General features: G+C 36.9%; 1 protein-coding gene across 2 annotated transcripts in view; it reads right to left on the bottom strand.

Moving 5' to 3' along the window:
* The window catches only part of Ccdc148 (coiled-coil domain containing 148), a 356434-nt gene that overhangs the window by 204349 nt on the left and 134915 nt on the right, over positions 1–17170 (bottom strand). The window contains exons 2-7 of one of the 2 annotated variants that reach the window (XM_058573466.1): positions 7685–7788; positions 4286–4340; positions 3937–4019; positions 3595–3746; positions 2474–2569; positions 2212–2390 (exon numbers count right to left, since the gene is read on the bottom strand). In XM_058573466.1, the coding sequence (XP_058429449.1) occupies positions 2212–2390; positions 2474–2569; positions 3595–3746; positions 3937–3946 (437 nt within the window). In that variant the 5' untranslated portion in view covers positions 3947–4019; positions 4286–4340; positions 7685–7788. The remainder of the gene's footprint in view (positions 1–2211; positions 2391–2473; positions 2570–3594; positions 3747–3936; positions 4020–4285; positions 4341–7684; positions 7789–17170) is intronic. The other variant, XM_046426939.2, reaches the window with a different exon arrangement.

Raw genomic sequence — 17170 nt, 5'->3', positions numbered from 1 at the left:
AATATTCAACAACTAAAACACATAATCAATTATGCAAAATGTATTTTGGATAATTATGTGTGGCAAGAACCATTAAACTAGAATTTATGAACCTTATATTCCTCCCAAGTAGATTCCTACCATCCAGGAACATGCCATTTCACTATTTCCTTCATTGTTTTTACCTTCAAGTCAACTGAATCACTTAGAAGATGCGTTGTGTAGAAAGTACTAGATGCTATGGACACTAATATAGCTATAAGTTACTTTGATATAAAGAGGTTTATATTCTAATCATTTAATCTTCTTTTTTAGAATGTCCTCCCTATTTGCTTTCTGCTGATGCTAACTCTGCCCATTCTTCAAAGTCCATAGTGAACTTCAGATCCTTCATCAAGCTTTCCTGAGTAATTTTATCCTCAATGTTTCTTCCTTCTGCAGAAACTTTAGCAATGTGAAATATATTCAATAAATTCTCTACTTAATCTTTAGTAATTTGAAGGAGCTGTGAATCTCAACTTTTTTGAGTGGCATAGGATTACATATGACGGAAGAACAGAAATTGAGTTAAGATTTTTAAAAAGGAAGGAAAGTGCGGTGGGAAGAACAGATCTTACTATAAGGAAGCCATCTCAGGCTCCTGAAGAAAATACCTCCATATTTAGGATCTGCTAATCTAGAGATACCACAAACTCAGCCAGCTTTCTCACGAGGACAAGGTGCCATCTTGGAGGAAAAGTCAGAGGCTTTTAAAGGACAAAGATTAACCTTCTTCAAGTCACAGCTAATCAGCCTATTCAGAATGCCTTTTCCTCACCAAACAAAAACACTGCACCTCTTTCCTAATGAGTTCTGAAATCTCTTTAACAAGGTTGGGACGGAAAACTGGGAGAGGATATTCATTTTATAATTAGAAACTTAATCTAAGTATATGGTTTAGCTAATACTTCACTGTGACTGAATTCCAATTAAAGGGTAATAAACTCATCAATCAACAAGTGTACATGATACATTATTAATTTATTTTTCAGCTTTATTGCCAGGTGGGAAGAAGAAAAACAAGGGAGAGAGGTAGAAAAGGAGGAGCTCCCAGAAGAAAAATAGATGCTGATGGAGAGGAACACAGGAACATCCCCACAGAGGTGTAAGAAGGAAGCTAAGGTAAGGAAAGGCCCAGACTTCACCTTGAATGGGCTCTATTGTGCTGAGATAAGTAACAGATGTAACCCAAGAGTTTGGATTGGGGAGCTACCAAAGCAGAGAACTCTACTTGGGAGGAATTAAAATTTTCCTTATTGTCTATTTCTAAACACCAGCAGTTTCATATAAAGATCTGTATTCTCAGTGATTAATTAGATATAAAAAATACACATATTTGTTATATTTATCATCTTCCATTTCAAAGTTAAGAACCTCTATTATTTTTAATTTCCTCCATGTGTCCTTTCTGTAGTTTTCCTTTCTTTTTAAATATAAATTCTTTGAGGAAAAAATTGACACTGATATCAAAGAGGAAAAGCACTTTTTTCTACAAAATGTCCCCCAGAGACATCATGTACAGACAGGATCTAAGACCAACCATCAATCCTACTCAGGGAAGCATATCTGGATTTCTCCATTTGTGTGAATTATAATATAGAAGACACTAGAGAAGATGATCACAGCCAGAATTGAATTTCAAATTCCTGAAAATTATGTTTGCCACTCCAAAGAGAAACATCCTTCTCAAGATGCAACCAAAAGACTATTTCTTTTAAAAAAAAATTGACATTTACAGGAAAAGTTTTTTAAAATTTTGAAAACATACTCTGGGTTATTACAGGACAAAATCACAGTTAATTACAAGTAACATAATTTCATTAATATATTTTTAATTATAATCAATTATTAGTGCTGATTTGTAAATTTCCACTATAGAAGAGCTTTATATATTGAAATGAAAATTAATAGTCACTGAAAATTCCTATTTGAAAACTAACTTGTACAGGAAAGAAGGCTAATAAATAGATTATTGTCATCTTTTAACCTTATAAAAATCTTTAAAATCTTTATATCAAGATAATTATTTTGGGAAAACCCTCTCCATTCAACAAATAACCAATCTAAACATTTATTGTTAACTTCCCATCACATAGTAACTATGCAATAGTAAATCAGAAGTATAGTGACCATGAACAAAAATTAAATTTAGTATAAAAAATCTACAGGATTCAAGTAGTTTTATCAAGTCACCTGTTTATGTCTTCTAACTGTACATCAAAATCTTGAAGTTTCTTTTGATATTTCTCTGTAAAGTTATAGAACTCTTTGAGAATTGAAGATTTCAAATCAGGGTATGGACATTCCAAAGTTTCTAATTCCATGGGTAGTTCACTAAGATTAGTTTTCTCTTCTGAACAATAATCCAGTATCTGAAAACAAATTATGTGATTACTTTATTTAACATAAGTGACAAAATGATAGACAAATAAATTACTAGTTTCATCACACTTACTTTTATATTCCAGCCTGAAAGATCTCTTTCTATTTCCTGTTGCTCCAGTCTAAGTCTTTCAAAGACAGCTTTCAATTGTTTCTTCACAAAGTCAACCTAGAAGATGTGTTGTACAAGTAGTACTCACATTATTACAAGTTATCCAGTTTTTGTATGTAAGGACACAAGAATTATTCTCAAAAGCCAAGAAGTGATAGAAAGTTAGATAAGAGAAAATCCTTTTGAGGACCTGTTACAGAAAATTAGAGATGCCCCTATGGCAGTGCTCATCAGACAAATGAACCTCAATGAGACTTCCAGACACTTATTTCCAAAAAGTTGTAGCTACCCCACACCCACATTTACATTTTATTAGTTGTAAGGCAGAGAACAGAATTTTTTCTACTTAAATCACCCCTTCCTTCCCTTGCATCCTTGCCTATAGTCAGCAGTGAGGTATAGATTTAAAGTATTATTATTGCAGTATAAAACCACAGAATAACTGAAAATTAGAGAAAGAAAAATCATTTTAAAACCTCATACTTAGCACAACAATAGATCTTAGCAGTCAACAAACTAAGAGTTACTTAAGAAAGCATTAACAGGAAGTAATATAAAAACAGGGTGCTGTGGTGGGAAGTGACAGTAGCTTCTCAGAGGAAAGACATTTAAGTCAAGAACTAAATGACAGAAAGCACCACCAACCAGATATAGGAAACAGATGATGTAAAGTCCTTGAAATAGGAATGAGCCTGATATGTGGGAGACACAAAAAGATGGCCAGAATCTATGGTACTGAGTTTCTGTAGAAAGGTACAGATCAGGAAGAAGATGTGAATAAAGAAGCTGGAAGGGGCTCAGATGGGAAGGAAGACTTCAAGGGCAGAAGAAGCCCACGGAATTTCAACATCAGGACAACTGGATCCCAGAATACACTGGGAGGAAGGGCAAAAAGGAAAGCAGGGAGAGCAGTTGTGAGAAATGAGGGTACCTGGACAGATTCAGCCTATGTTTAAGTTTAAGATGTTGAATAACCTTTCTATTTAAATACACAATTCATATGTTTATTTCTTATTTCAAACTATTCTAGTAAGGACAAAAATGAAATATTACATTATCAAAAACAAAGGTAACACACTGACCTCTTCCAGTACTGTCACTGCATTAAACTCTTTATGGGCATGTGAACTCTGGGAAATGTGATGTTGTCTATACTTTAGATATGTTCTCAGCTGCAGAATAGGATTTATCACATTTTTAAGATATGTGCTCCATTGTTCTGATAACTCTTGTTCTGTGGTGAAACAAGGTTGAATCGAGGAAATACATTATTAAGTTTCTTAAAGAACAAATGATAAGAGTGCAGATTTTTTTATTCTTTTAGAAAAAAAACTCTTAAAATATTAAAAAAGCATGAAGTGAGTGGCTCATTTTCATTCTTCAAAATAAAATGTGCCTTTAAATATAGGATTTAAAAAGCTTACCAGAATTCATAACATCACAAAGACATTCATTTCCAATGTTCTCTTCATTGAGAAAAGATTTTATATCAGATTCCAATTTAAATCTGAAATAGACATATCTCAATCAATATTTTTACAATTACTAACATACATATAAGTTTAAGAAATAAGTGGAAGCAATCTAATGTGCTTTTGTTCATCTATTAATTGATTCAGACCTTGTGCTAAATTCCTAACATGGACTGGGTACTTGCTAAGCTCAGGCAGAAGTAATAGCAAGAACAAAGGCAGCACACAGCAGTCCCAGCACTACTTCATGGAGAGAGAACCGGCACCGGGAAGTTACTAAAGGACACCAAGCTGACCTCACCTGCTCAGAGTAGTGTTTCAGAAAAATTCCGAAGGCAGCAAGATAGAGGAAGGACCTGGGGTGGGATGAGCAATAGAAATGGAAGATGAAAAGGAGATTAGGCAAAAACCAGACCAACAAGGAAGCTATTTTAAAAGTTCAGAAATGATAAGATTCTGAACAAAGGAAATTCGAGTGAAGCTTTATTTCATTTTTACATACTAATAAGAGTAATAAATATTTATGATCTTTTACTGTGTTTTAAAAATACAGTCATTTTTAGAGTAAAATAACTGGGCATCTAAAAATACTATATTCCTTGATTATGGCAGTCAATCAAACCTGTTTCAATCTATTATTATTATTAAAGAACAATACTAAAACATAAGAAAATAGCAACAATTGCAATACTTTCATACAATGATAATTTTCATTTTTTGCAAATGAGTTTCTAGTCCTTGATTACGTTATTTTATGTAGTTGTGATAATGGTATATTTAACATTTTATATTGTAGGATGTTTCTTTGCTTAACACCTTTTTAAAGATATATCTGAGTGGTTTTATTATTTTCATGGATGCATAGTATTTCATTTATATACACATGTGTACACACACATACACACCATCACCTTCTACAATTGACTTACATGAGACAGGGGTTTTGTTTTTGTTTACATGTATAAAGAAGTGGTGCTATTATTGTAAGTGGCACCTCAGTGTCTGTTTTCCCTGCAGGTAGTTTTTGTCAGAAATATTTTAAGATCACATTTGCAACCATACATGTAGGATGGGTATGTTATGAAGTCAAACCAGAATTTTTTTTTTCAGAAAAGAACTCTTTAACCAAAAATATAGCACTAAAAAACCCATCCAGCTTATCTTATATTTTCAGCACCCAGAAAGCAATAATGGAGCATACAAATTGCCAGAAGAGGGAAGCTATGGATAATTTTTGGTGTTCTTAGGATCTGATTCTCCACCTAAAATCATCCTGGAAGGGTGAGGACCTGTACTTAAGGCTCAGAAATACCCTTTACCAGGCTGTTCTGTCTGCAGGTGGTTGCACTGCATAGATTAATATATCATCTAGACAAATGATCACATAAAAATACAGGGTTCTTTGTGGTACCAGAATGAAACAAGGGAGTAAGTGCTCCTGGGAAAGTTTATCAGAGTCCTTAAGGGATATAGTTTGAGTAAGCCCATTACATTTTAAATAAAATTTTATAAATTTAAATATTAAACATAATTTTTACATTTGGAAATTTTTTTCTAGTGTCCTTAGTTCAGATTTTTTTTAAGAATCATAAGCTTTGCCTTTTCTTTTCTTTCTTTTTTTTTTTTTTTTTTTTGGCTAGCAAGTTTGTATCAATTAGATCGCAGGTGTATCAATTAGATAGAAACCCTATGTGATAAAGAAAAAGTTGCTTATTTCCAAGGTCATGGTGCACAGAAGACAGGTGCAAATCCTTGATCCACCCAAACTACCTTATTTATCTTCTGTAAGTAATTTTAATCTTCTGAGACTCAAGAATTTCATAAACTGATACAGCAGTGATACCTACATTGTAAGGATTAAATGAGATAAAGCATGTAAAGTACCTAACATATTTCCTAAAACATACTAAATTACCCAAGAAAAGTTGAATGTTATTATTGGTCCTTATTTTCTGTTGGTCTGAGTTTCTCAAAAAGAGTATTCTGCTAAGACATAATAATATTTAATGGGGTTTGGATTTTGAAAGGTTGGCAAACACTGATAAAGCTTAAACTATGGATTTGCTTGCAGTCCTTAAATTTTCCATAAATCTAGCCATTTCCCTTACATATCTCTTATTGATATTAGTTTTTAATTTACTGAATATGTAATGAAATTAGCCTACACTCTAGAATAACACTTAAAATCATATTGGGATTCTTTTTGTTCAATTTTCAGTCCTTATAATGTTTTAAGACGTTATGATCTTTATCACTAAAGTGTTCCTCACTTCCATTATCTTTGTGTCATTCCAAGTCAGCCAACAGAAACTTTCCATAATGATGTGTATATGTTTCTTCTATCTCAAGAATAGCTTAATACACACAAAGGGGAATGTGGAACAGCCACGATTAAAAAACAAACAAACACTTTTCCCAGTGTCTTCTTTTTAATTTGAACTTGCATCAGTGAACACCATAATTAAAGCTTCCTAATATTGGCTTTCCTTTTTATCCTATTTCAAGTTATACAAATTTTCAAAAACAATTTCTAATGGGCTCAAACATTTTCTCTCTACTAAAGGTGATTTTTTAAGGGTAAGTGGGTCTGATATAGTTGTTTTTATAGGAGAAGTATGGTGATAAAGTCTATGTAATTTTATTTTTGTGTTTTGAGTTATACTATAGTATGAGACCTTTGCCAGTCATGAACTTTTACCTCACATATAGGACTTGCTTGCTAGAATAAGAATCTCCTACCAACATGAAAAGCACCGAAGTCAAAAGTAAAGTTAGGGGTTGTGGCTCAGTGGTAGAGTGCTTGCCTAGCATGTGTGAGGCACTGAGCTCAAACCTCAACACCACATATAAATAAATAAATAAAATAAAGATCCATCAACAAATATATAAAAAATATATTTTAAAAAAAAGTAAAGTTGATTATATTGGGAAACTTGACTCAGAATAAGATCACATAAATTGTCTATTTTGATATAAAATAAATGCTTTATAATACACATTTAACAAACATACTTTATAAATACCACCATTGTTAAAGCAAGTACATATGCCTTAAGTGGAAGAGAAATACAGCTCTTTTCTCCTTGCTTTTACTTTTGAAATTTATTTTTAAGAGATTACAATGAAGATCAAATATGACATTATTATTTTGTTTTAATTCTTCTTTAAATAACTGCTGGAAATAATAACAAAAGTCAAATACCATAACTGAATTAAGTCATGATGCAACTATATTAAGAAAACCACTAAACAAGTCCTTAGTTCATCTGTTTACCTAGGTACTGAAAGCATTTTACATATCTCCTGCTTATTCCACAACATACAGATGACTGTGATATGATATTTGCCCTCCAGTGGCTTATCACCTTAGTGGAGAAACAAATGTGTACCCACACATTATAATGCAACCTGCTAAGTATGATATACATAAATGCAAGCAAGACAGTAGGTGTGCAAAAGAGTAAACAATGGGCAGATGGAGACAATACTTCTAATTTTCTACAGAATACAAAAGCCATTCCCTGGATTCCAGATTAGGCTGAGGAAATGAGAAGATTTTAATTTGACCCAAATTCAAACTGTAAATCTAAATTTTCATTGTAATGGTTTAATTAACATGGAACATTATAGAACATCTGATTAGACAAGTGCAACTCCTAGTGAACCCTTCATGTTGTGCTGAAACTCCCCAAGTGCTTACCTGACTTTGTTTAGCCTTTGGTGTTCCTGCCACCACACTTGCTTGTGTTGTTTTACAAGCATTTGTTCTTTGGATGTCTTTGAAGTCTGCATTGCTTTTCTAATCTAGATTTAGAGGAAGAACAAAAGAGTAGATACTTCAAAGTTCCTTAAGATGTCTTTTCCAAAACAGAAATGTTTAAATCTGAATGTTTTAAGTTAAATATTTCTTTTCAGTCCTTGTTAGTACATCTTCTAACACACAATCCGCCCCAAATAACTACTATATTAAAAAGTAAGGACAGGAAAAGAAAATGGTTTGGAACACTGGCCAATTTAAGAAGTGGTTTTAAAGTATGAAAAAGAAAGATAAAATCATTCTCTTTCCCATCCACACAATAAATAATACCTGAATTCATAAGCCTGAGAAAATTTTTAAAAAGTTTTCCATATATTTCTTCCATTTTTGGACACATCTTCCCTGCCAGGCATTGCCAGTATCATTATTCCCAATCTACATATGAGCACACTGGAGGTAAGAGAAGTTTTTAAAAAGACTATGTTTGGACTGGTTGTTGTTGATGTTTATTTTGTTTTTTGTTTTGGTACCAGGGAGTGAACCCAGGGATGCTTAACCACTGAGCCACATTCCCAGTCCTTTTTATATTTTATTTTGAGATAGAGTCTGACTAAGTTGCTTAGGGCCTCGATAAATTGCTGAGGCTGGCTTTGAATTTGCCATCCTCCTGCCGAAGCCTCCTAAACCTCTAGGATTATGGGCAAGTGCCATTGTCCCAGGCCATTTATTTATTTATTTATTTGTTTGTTTGTTTACTTACTTACTTATTTAATTTGTAGAATGGGAAAGTCATCAGTAAATTGTAAAAAGGCTGGGCTCTAGTCCCAGCCTTAGCACTTTCTAGAAATATGACATTGAACATATTTCACCTCTATGGCTTTATAAATTTTTTAAAATTAAGTATTTAGGCTAAATATTTATTTGAAGGTACTTATCAAAGAAACAGTCAAAACTCATGTAGCATGGAAACCTAAATTTTCAACTAAATTCCCTCCCCAAGTTCTATTGCTTTAAAAAACATAATTAGTACATTTGGGTTTTAGCTGCCAAGTGTGTCAGGACTGGATCTGTTGCTTTATAGCCATTCCAACTAACTCCCTGTTCTACTCCACATCACAAAGCAGCCTGTATTTCTCAGGAACCCATATCTGCTGGTCCCAGCTGGGTTCAGCTAAAGGCAGATGCTGCTATTGGGAGAGTAAAAAGAGGGAGGAAAGGAGAAACAAAAATATTATCTCCATCCCTGCCTTCACTACTCTCAAAGGGATCTCAGGAGCACTTACACCTTCTCTACTGCTTCAACTTTTCTCTGCACAGTTCCACCATGGTTCCAAATAGCTGTGACAATCTTAGCCCATGAAATATGATACAGCCTTCCTTCTTCTTTATGCCCCTCTGAACTAGGGATGGCAATGATTTCCACTGGTTTTTATCTCTCTGTTGCCTCATAGTCCTCTGCTTCTTGGCTCCATCACCTTATAGCTATCCTTCAACAGTAAACTCCCCAGTACTCCAAATTCTTTCATAGTGTTTGTTTCCTGGTTAGACTCTTACTCATGTGTACTCTGAACTTGCATATTCCATATTAACATTTTTAAATCTGTACAAAAGGGCAAACCAGAAACTTGAAGAAATAAGCATATTTCATAAGTTCTGTGCTACTCAATACTAAGTACTCTGATAGTTTTAAAGTATCAATAACAAAGATACAAAAACTTCAGTAGACAAGTTCCAAAAAGAAATTTTCATAATGTATGCTATTTCTAGGTCTTATTCACTGATTACTTTAACCTTGAGTATATCTTTCTGCTGTTCTAGTTTCTGATTCAAAATTAAGGATATAAGAAAACAAATTAACCCAAAGACTACTTTAAAAATACAAAGTCAAAGTCAAATCTTTTCCACAGAAGGTCTTAAGAGTGCTACAAATATGACATTTTAGAAAAAATAAGTAGAGGACACTGCAGAAAAACATTCAACAGTCATTATTATATCTGGGCCTAAAGTTTATTGTAATAGACACACTTTTTTTTTTTTTTTTTTTTTTTTTTTTTTTTTTAATTTTTTATTGTGGGTTGTTCAAAACATTACAAATTTCTTGACATATCATATTCCACACTTTGATTCTAGTGGGTTATGAACTCCCACCTTCACCCCATACACAGATTGCGGATTCACATCAGTTACACATCCATTGATTTACAAATTGCCATACTAGTGTCTGTTGTGCTCCGCTGCCTTTCCCATCATCCACCCTCCCCCCTCCCCACCTCTCCCCTCCCCTCCCCTCCTCTCTCTCTACCCCCTCCACTGTATAACCCTGAGGGTCTCCTTCCATTACCGTGCAATTTACCTTCTCTCTCCCTTTCCCTCCCACCTCTCATCCCTGTTAAATGTTAATCTTCTTCTCCTGTTCTTCGTCCCTACTCTGTTCTTAGTTACTTTCCTTATATCAAAGAAGACATTTGGCATTTGTTTTTTAGGGATTGGCTAGCTTCACTTAGCATAATCTGCTCTAATGCCATCCATTTCCCTGTAAATTCTATGATTTTGTCATTTTTTAATGCAGAGTAATACTCCATTGTGTATAAATGCCACATTTTTTTTATCCATTCGTCTATTGAAGGGCATCTAGGTTGGTTCCACAGTCTTGCTATTGTGAACTGTGCTGCTATGAACATCGATGTAGCAGTGTCCCTGTAGCATGCTCTTTTTAGGTCTTTAGGGAATAGACCAAGAAGGGGAATAGCTGGGTCAAATGGTGGCTCCATTCCCAGCTTTCCAAGAAATCTCCATACTGCTTTCCAAATTGGCTGCACCAATCTGCAGTCCCACCAGCAATGTACAAGTGTACCCTTTTCCCCACATCCTCGCCAGCACTTGTTGTTGTTTGACTTCCTAATGGCTGCCAATCTTACTGGAGTGAGATGGTATCTTAGGGTGGTTTTGATTTGCATTTCTCTGACAGCTAGAGATGTTGAGCATTTTTTCATGTACTTGTTGATTGACTGTATGTCCTCCTCTGTGAAGTGTCTGTTCAGGTCCTTGGCCCATTTGTTGATTGGGTTGTTTGTTCTCTTATTGTCTAATTTTTTGAGTTCTTTGTATACTCTGGATATTAGGGCTCTATCTGAAGTGTGAGGAGTAAAGATTTGTTCCCAGGATGTAGGCTCCCTATTTACCTCTCTTATTGTTTCTTTTGCTGAGAAAAAACTTCTTAGTTTGAGTAAGTCCCATTTGTTGATTCTAGTTATTAACTTTTGTGCTATGGGTGTCCTATTGAGGAATTTGGAGCCCGACCCCACCGACTGTAGATCGTAGCCAACTTTTTCTTCTATCAGACGGCGCGTCTCTGATTTGATATCAAGTTCCTTGATCCATTTTGAATTCACTTTTGTGCATGGCGAGAGAAAGGGATTCAGTTTCATTTTGTTGCATAAGGATTTCCAGTTTTCCCAGCACCATTTGTTGAAGATGCTATCCTTCCTCCATTGCATGCTTTTAGCCCCTTTATCAAATATAAGATAGTTGTAGTTTTGTGGATTGGTTTCTGTGTCCTCTATTCTGTACCATTGGTCCACACGCCTGTTTTGGTACCAGTACCATGCTGTTTTTGTTACTATTGCTCTGTAGTATAGTTTGAAGTCTGGTATCGCTATACCGCCTGATTCACACTTCTTGCTTAGCATTGTTTTTGCTATTCTGGGTCTTTTATTTTTCCATATGAATTTCATGATTGCTTTCTCTATTTCTACAAGAAATGCCATTGGGATTTTGATTGGCATTGCATTAAACCTATAGAGAACTTTTGGTAATATCGCCATTTTGATGATGTTAGTTCTGCCTATCCATGAACAGGGTATATTTTTCCATCTTCTAAGATCTTCTTCTATTTCTCTCTTTAGGGTTCTGTAGTTTTCATTGTATAAGTCTTTCACCTCTTTTGTTAGGTTGATTCCCAAGTATTTTATTTTTTTTGAAGATATTTTGAATGGAGTGGTTGTCCTCATTTCCATTTCAGAGGATTTGTCGCTGATATACAGGAATGCCTTTGATTTATGCGTGTTGATTTTAAATCCTGCCACTTTGCTGAATTCATTTATTAGCTCTAATAGTTTCTTTGTAGAGCCTTTTGGGTCTGCTAGATATAGAATCATATCATCTGCAAATAGTGATAATTTAATTTCTTCTTTTCCTATTTTTATGCCTTTAATTTCTTTCGTCTGTCTAATTGCTCTGGCCAGTGTTTCGAGAACTATGTTGAAGAGAAGTGGAGAGAGAGGGCATCCCTGTCTTGTTCCAGATTTTAGAGGGAATGCCTTCAGTTTTTCTCCATTCAGAATAATGCTAGCCTGAGGCTTAGCATAGATTGCTTTTACAATATTGAGGTATGTTCCTGTTATCCCTAGTTTTTCTAGAGTTTTGAACATAAAGGGATGCTGTACTTTGTCAAATGCTTTTTCCGCATCTATCGAGATGATCATATGGTTCTTATTTTTAAGTCTATTGATGTGGTGAATAACATTTATTGATTTCCGTATATTGAACCAGCCTTGCATCCCAGGGATGAATCCTACTTGATCATGGTGTACAATTTTTTTTATATGTTTTTGTATCCGATTCGCCAGAATTTTATTGAGGATTTTTGCATCTAGGTTCATTAGAGATATTGGTCTGTAGTTTTCTTTCTTTGAAGTGTCTTTGTCTGGTTTAGGTATCAGGGTGATGTTGGCCTCATAGAATGAATTTGGAAGTTCTCCCTCCTTTTCTATTTCCTGAAGTAGCTTGAAAAGTATTGGTATTAGTTCTTCTTTAAAGGTTTTGTAAAATTCTGCTGTATACCCATCGGGACCTGGGCTTTTCTTAGTTGGTAGTCTTTTGATGGTTTCTTCTATCTCCTCAATTGATATTGGTCTGTTTAGGTTTTCTATATCCTCCTGACTCAATCTGGGCAGATCATATGACTTAAGAAATTTATCTATGCCTTCACTATCTTCTAATTTATTGGAGTATAAGGATTCAAAATAGTTTTTGATTATCTTCTGTATTTCTGAAGTGTCTGTTGTGATATTGCCTTTTTCATCCCGTATGCTAGTAATTTGAGTTCTCTCTCTTCTTCTCTTCACTAGCATCGCTAAGGGTCTGTCGATTTTGTTTATTTTTTCAAAGAACCAACTTTTAGTTTTGTCAATTTTTTCAATTGTTTCTTTTGTTTCGATTTCATTAATTTCAGCTCTGATTTTAATTATTTCTTGCCTTCTACTTCTTTTGCTGTTGTTTTGCTCTTCTTTTTCAAGGATTTTGAGATGAAGTATGAGATCATTTATTTGTTGGTTTTTTCTTTTTTTAAGGAATGAACTCCAAGCAATGAATTTTCCTCTTAGAACTGCTTTCAATGTGTCCCATAGATTCCGATATGTTGTGTCTGTGTTTTCATTTATCTCTAAGAATTTTTTAATTTCCTCCTTGATGTCTTCTATAACCCATTGATCATTCAGTAACCTATTGTTCATTCTCCAATTGATGTATGCTTTTTCCTTCCTTCTTTTATCGTTGATTTTCAGTTTCATTCCATTATGATCAGATAAGATGCATGGTAATATCTCTACTCCTTTATATTGTCTAAGAGTTGCCCTGTGACATAATATATGATCTATTTTTGAGAAGGATCCATGTGCTGCTGAGAAAAAAGTGTAACTGCTTGATGTTGGGTGGTATACTCTATATATGTCAATTAGGTCTAGGTTATTAATAGTGTTATTGAGTTCTATAGTTTCCTTATTCAACTTTTGTTTGGAAGATCTGTCCAGTGGCGAGAGAGGTGTGTTGAAGTCTCCCATGATTATGGTGTGGTGGTCTATTAGACTCTTGAACTTGAGAAGAGTTTGTTTGACGAACATAGCTGCACCATTGTTTGGGGCATAAATATTTATGATTGTTATGTCTTGTTGGTGTATGGTTCCCTTAAGCAGTATGTAGTGTCCCTCTTTATCTCTTTTGATTAACTTTGGCTTGAAATCTATTTTATTTGATATGAGTATGGACACGCCTGCTTGTTTCCGAAGTCCATATGAGTGATATGATTTTTCCCAACCTTTCACCTTCAGCCTATGTATGTCTTTTCCTATCAAATGCGTCTCCTGTAGGCAGCATATTGTTGGGTCTTGTTTTGTGATCCATTCTACTAGCCTGTGTCTCTTAATTGGTGAGTTTAAGCCATTAACATTTAGGGTTATTATTGAGATATGGGTTGTTCTTCCAGCCATATTTGTTTATTTCTGTTACTAAACATTGTTTGTTTTCCTCTTTGATTGTTCCCCCCCCCTTTACTGTCCTACCTCCCACTGTTGGTTTTCATTGTTATTTTCCATTTCCTCTTCCTGTAATACTTTGGCTAGGATGTTTTGAAGAGATGGTTTTCTAGCTGCGAATTCTTTAAACTTTTGTTTATCGTGGAAGGTTTTAATTTCATTCTCCATCCTGAAGCTTAATTTCGCTGGATACACCATTCTTGGTTGGAACCCATTATCTTTCAGTGTTTGAAATATGTTATTCCAGGATCTTCTAGCTTTCAGAGTCTGTGTTGAAAGATCAGCTGTTATCCTGATTGGCTTGCCCCTAAATGTAATCTGCTTCCTTTCTCTTGTAGCTTTTAAAATTCTCTCCTTATTCTGTATGTTGGGCATCTTCATTATAATGTGTCTAGGTGTGGATCTCTTATGATTTTGCACATTCGGCGTCCTGTAGGCTTCTAGGATTTGGGATTCTGTCTCATTCTTCAAGTCTGGGAAGTTTTCTTGTATTATTTCATGGAATAGACTGCTCATTCCTTTGGTTTGGAGCTCTGTACCTTCCTGTATCCCAATGACTCTTAAGTTTGGTCTCTTAATGTTATCCCATATTTCTTGGATGTTCTGCTCATGGTTTCTTAACAGTCTTGCTGAGCTGTCTATGTTCTTTTCCAGTTGAAATACTTTGTCTTCATTGTCTGATGTTCTATCTTCTAAGTGTTCTACTCTGTTGGTAGTATTCTCCATTGAGTTTTTAAGTTGGTTTATTGCTTCCTGCATTTCTAGGATTTCTGATTGCTTGTTTTTTATAACCTCTATCTCCCTGTATAGTTGATCCTTTGCTTCCTGGATTTGTTTGCGTAATTCGTTGTCGAAGTGATCTTTCATTGTCTGATTTTGCTGTTTAATGTCTTCCTTGATACTCCAGATCATCTGAAGCATGTATATCCTGAATTCTTTATCTGACATTCCATCTGCTGCAGCTGTTACCTCTTCTAAAGTTGCGTTGACCTGCATTGCTTGTGGTCCTTTCTTTCCTTGTCTTTTCATACTGCTTGCGTATCTTTCCTGCAGGTGCGGGCGGCGGCTCTGCTCTCTCCTTATTCCAATTGGGGTGTCGTGGCTACCACGCCGGCAGGTCACTGGGCCTGTTCTGGGAGCTGGTGGCGGCTCTGTTCTGCCCCTACTCCAATTGGGGTGACGTGTCTGTCGTACCAGCAGGCCACTGGGCCTGTCCTGCTGGTCGGTCGCAGATCTGCCCACTTTTCGGGCACGAGTGGAGGCTCTGCTTTGCCCCTACTCCAATTGGGGTGTCGTGACTACCCCGCCTGCAGGATGCTGGGTCTGTTCCTGGCAAGGGAGGCGACTCTGCTCTGTCACTACTCCAATTAGGGTGGTGTTTGTACCCCGCCGGCAGGCTCCTGGGCCTGATCCGCCGGTCTGTTGTAGGTCTGCCTACCTTGAAGGCGTGGGCGGCGGATCTGCCCTGCCCCTCCTACCACGCCTGCGGACCCCTGGGCCTGATCTGCAGGTTGGTCACTGGTCTGCTCACCCTGCGGGCACGGGTGGCGGTTCCGCTCCACCCCCACTCCAATTGGGGTCACGTGACCACCACACCGGCAGGGCCTGATCCGGGCGTGGGATAAGGATCTGCTCTGCCCCTACTCGAGTTGGGGTGACGTGTGTACCACACTGGCAGGCCACTGGGCCTGACCCGCCAGGCTGTCACAGGTCTGTTTACCTTGCAAGCGCGAAGGGCGGCTCTGCCCTGCCCCTCCTACCACGCCCATGTACTACTGGGTCGTGGGTCTGCCCACCTGGCGGGTGTGGGTGGCGGCTCCGCTCCGCCCCCTCTCCAATTGGGGTCACGCGGTCACCACGCTGGCGAGCCGCTGGGCCTGCTCCGGGGGCTGGCGGCGGCCCGGCTCCTTCCCTCCGGCTCGAGGACAAATTGAGGAGACTCGGGTGACTGAGCCTCACCCCCCTTACCAGAAGACCAACTGCTTATGTCACCGCTGGTATTGATGAAGATCTCTCCTCCACCGCTTTCTGCTGACATCAGATCTCTGCCATGTTGGTATCCTATGCGAATGGCAGCATTTCGTTCCCCTTGCCAGGCAACCCAAGCAATGGGTGAGTCCTGACCTGCCCTCAGCAGGACCCGGACCGAGACACAGTTTCCGCGGGCTCCTAGCCCCGGTCCAGGGAAGTTCCGGGAGCCGGAACTCGGCCGCTCCGTGCTCGGTGTAAGCTCCTATAAGTGTAGGCTCCAAGAAGCAGCCCCCGCGGGCTCAGTTCCGGGAGCCGGAATTCGGCCGCTTAGTGTTTGGTGTATGCTCTGATAGTAGCAGGGTCCAAGAAGCAGCCTCCGCGGGCTCCGCAGCCCTGAGCCAGGGCGGTTCCGGGACGGTTCCGGGAGCCGGAACTCGGCCGCTCTGTGCTCGGTGTAAGCTCCTATAAGTGTAAGCTCCAAGAAGCCTAATAGACACACTTTTAAAATTAGATTTCTTTGACATATTTGGTCCATGTTGGACAAAAATAATTAAAACACACTGATGGAAGATGTGGACACATTTTTATAGCTTAAGAAAAAAATCAATGGTGCCGCCTTCAGGCCCAGGGAAAGACCAATTAAATAGACTATAAAAGTCAAAATAAAGCTGCTATTTTTTGCTAGACACTTCCAATATTTGTATAACATCCTGACTTTTTGTAAATCTACTCATTGATTCAACTTGTACCCTCAGGCCAAAAATGAAAAAAAAATAGTCTTAACAAGAATAAAAAGATTTAAAGGTGTATCTTTATCAACAGATATTTCTAGATGATTGCAATTCATTTTACTAGACAATAAGCCAATGATGACTTATGCAAAAATGCTGATGATTAAAAAAGAAATCCTTGGGAAAGCAACAAATGTGAGTGAGAATATGGAGGAAAAGGAACTATTACACTGTTGGAAGGAATGTGAACTAGTACAGCCACTAAGGAAAACAGTATGGAAGCATCTCAAAAAAAAAAAAAAAACTAAACTAAACTAAAAATAGAACTACCACATGATCCAGCTATACAACTGGTAATATTTATACAAAGGAAATGAAGCCAGCATTTAAAAGAGATACCTGATGCTATTCACAAT

The sequence above is a fragment of the Marmota monax genome, unplaced genomic scaffold (assembly GCF_021218885.2).
Source record: "Marmota monax isolate L192 unplaced genomic scaffold, Marmota_monax_Labrador192_F-V1.1 WCK01_AAM20220418_F8-fsc00048, whole genome shotgun sequence".
NCBI classification, from domain to species: domain Eukaryota; kingdom Metazoa; phylum Chordata; class Mammalia; order Rodentia; family Sciuridae; genus Marmota; species Marmota monax.
Note: the sequence above shows the minus strand (reverse complement) of the source record. Positions and strands in the feature narration are given on the sequence as shown.